The 2490-nt window shown below is 43.0% G+C and overlaps 1 protein-coding gene across 1 annotated transcript; it reads left to right on the forward strand.

Moving 5' to 3' along the window:
- Positions 1 to 243: 243 nt before the first annotated feature.
- On the forward strand, positions 244 to 1548 carry LOC141648788 (uncharacterized). Its single transcript, XM_074457505.1, has one exon. The coding sequence runs from the start codon at positions 244 to 246 to the stop codon at positions 1546 to 1548; it is 1305 nt and encodes a 434-aa protein (XP_074313606.1).
- The last annotated feature ends 942 nt before the right edge of the window (positions 1549 to 2490 follow it).

Genomic DNA, 2490 nt, shown 5'->3' on the forward strand with positions numbered 1-2490 from the left:
TAAATATTTGTTAGCTATATTTATGTCAATTAGGTTCTATAATTACGTAAATTAGGTCCTTGTAATTAGGCTAATGATTTGATAAAAGATCTGATGATCTTGATAACCTAGGATGATGAATTGTATATATTAGGTGCTTGTAAACCTTTCACAATTCAGGGAATATAATTCTTGTATGGTATCAGTCCTTCATCTCGATCTCCTCTCTTCCGCATCAATCTTCTTCTTCTTCCTCTAGCAATCATGGCAAACGACTTCTCCAAACCTTCTTTTCACCTTGCCTACTCCGTCTCCAACATCAATAACTATGTTCAAATCACCCTTGATACTGAAAATGTGCATTATGCGTCTTGGGCTAAATTGTTCCTCAACACGGCTCGTGCTTTTGATGTGATAAATCATATCGCTCCTGAAAAAGATGCCATGATTAACAAAGATGCCCAATGGTCTCGTCTCGATGACATTGTCAAACAGTGGATTTATAGCACGATTTCTCTCGATCTTCTTCATACAATTCTTGAACCCGACTCAACTGCCCAAGCCGCTTGGGATCGTCTCAAAGATATCTTCAATGACAATAAAAACTCTCAAGCCGTCTTGTTGGAACAACAATTCACTAATCTTCATGTGGATAATTATCCAAATGTTTCGTCGTATTGTCAAGCCCTCAAAAGGATTGCTGGCCAACTCGCAAATGTTGGTGCTCTAATTTCTGAAACTCGCCTTGTCCTTCAATTGGTCACTCATGTGTCCGATGGGTATGCTAATATCGCTACCATTATTCAACAAGGCGATCCATTACCCCTTTTCTACAAGGCTAGGTCGATGCTTGACCTCGAGGAAAGCAATCGACGCATCAAAGCTGCTCCTGCCTCGACTGACACGGCTCTCTTCGCCTCTCAGTCGCCTGCTTCTGCTAACCAGAATTCGCAATCGAATTCTAGCAACTCCATGGGTGGTGGTTCTTCTAATTCGAACAACTCCAAGGGGAAAGGCGGCCCCGACAATCGTGGAAAAACTTGTGGGAAAAATAATGGTGGAAACTACGACAACAATAAGTCCAACGGTCGCAATGGTCAACAATCACAGCAGGGTACCTGGACCTGGGTTCCTATGTCGCCATGGCCGGCGGGTCAACAACAGCAAGGGTGGCCGGTGTGCCCCTATCCCACCACCGGCTGGATCCCTCCCTCAACCTCGCGCTCACAAGGCATCCTAGGGCCTCGTCCTGCGCAAGCTTATTTCGCTCAGCTGAGTGCTATGGATACATCTCCGGGTGCGTTAGTACCGACAGACATAGCAGCTGCAATGCAATCGCTCTCCCTCCAGCAACCGGATGACAACTATTATATGGACACGGGTGCAACGTCGCACATGACATCCAATAATGGTAATCTCTCCACTTATTCTCCTTTGAGTATTAATCGTCATATAGTAGTCGGTAATGGTCATTTGATTTCAATAGTTGGTTGTGGTTCCATGGCCCTTAACCCCTCTCATCAATCCCTCACATTAAACAACATACTACATGCCCCAAACATAATTTAAAACTTGGTGTCAGTGCGTAAATTCACTATTGATAATCATGGGGGACCTTTACCCATTACCCTCCCCGAATCCTGCTCCCCCAACCACTCAACATCAAGCCTTTACCGCCGTTCCATCGACTACATGGCACACACGCCTTGGACATCGGGGCTCCGATATTTTTAATTCGTTATGTACTAATAAAACTATTTCTTGTCGTCCTATGAAACGGTTATCTATTTGCAACTCTTGTCAATTAGGAAAACATGTTAAATTGCCATTTCATGCTTCTTTATCTCAAACTATTAACCCTTTTGATATTGTACATATCGATCTTTGGACATCACCTGTTTTAAGTACTCTAAATCACCGTTACTACATTCTTTTTTTAGACGACTACACCAACTTTTTGTGGACCTTCCCTCTCACAAATAAGTCTCAAGTGTGTCAAATATTCATTAATTTCTATACATGATAAAGGCTCAATTTAATCTCCCTATTAAGACCCTTCAATGTGATAATGGACGAGAATACGATAATACATCCCTTCACAATTTCTTCCTTACCAAAGGCATGTTGTTTCGATTTTCTTGTCCCCATACCTCCTCCCAAAATGGCAAAGCGGAACGAAAAATCCGAACCATTAATAATACCTTTCAGACCCTTCTCCTTCACGCTAGTATGCCCCCAAATTTGTGGCATCACGCCCTTGCCATGGCTACTTATATCCACAATCTCTTATCTAGCAAAGTTAATCACTATGATTCCCCCACTTCGAGTCTTTATCACCGTCTTCCATCTTACTCCCATATAAGGACGTTCGGCCGCCTTTGCTACCCTCATAAACCACCCTTGACCATCCACAAATTGGAACCTCGTGCTACACCGTGTGTTTTTTTCGGCTACCCGTCTATTCACCGTGGTTACAAATGCTTAGATTTGGCAACTCGTAAGGTCATTCTC

The sequence above is a fragment of the Silene latifolia genome, chromosome 3, assembly GCF_048544455.1.
Source record: "Silene latifolia isolate original U9 population chromosome 3, ASM4854445v1, whole genome shotgun sequence".
Taxonomy (NCBI): Eukaryota; Viridiplantae; Streptophyta; class Magnoliopsida; order Caryophyllales; family Caryophyllaceae; genus Silene; species Silene latifolia.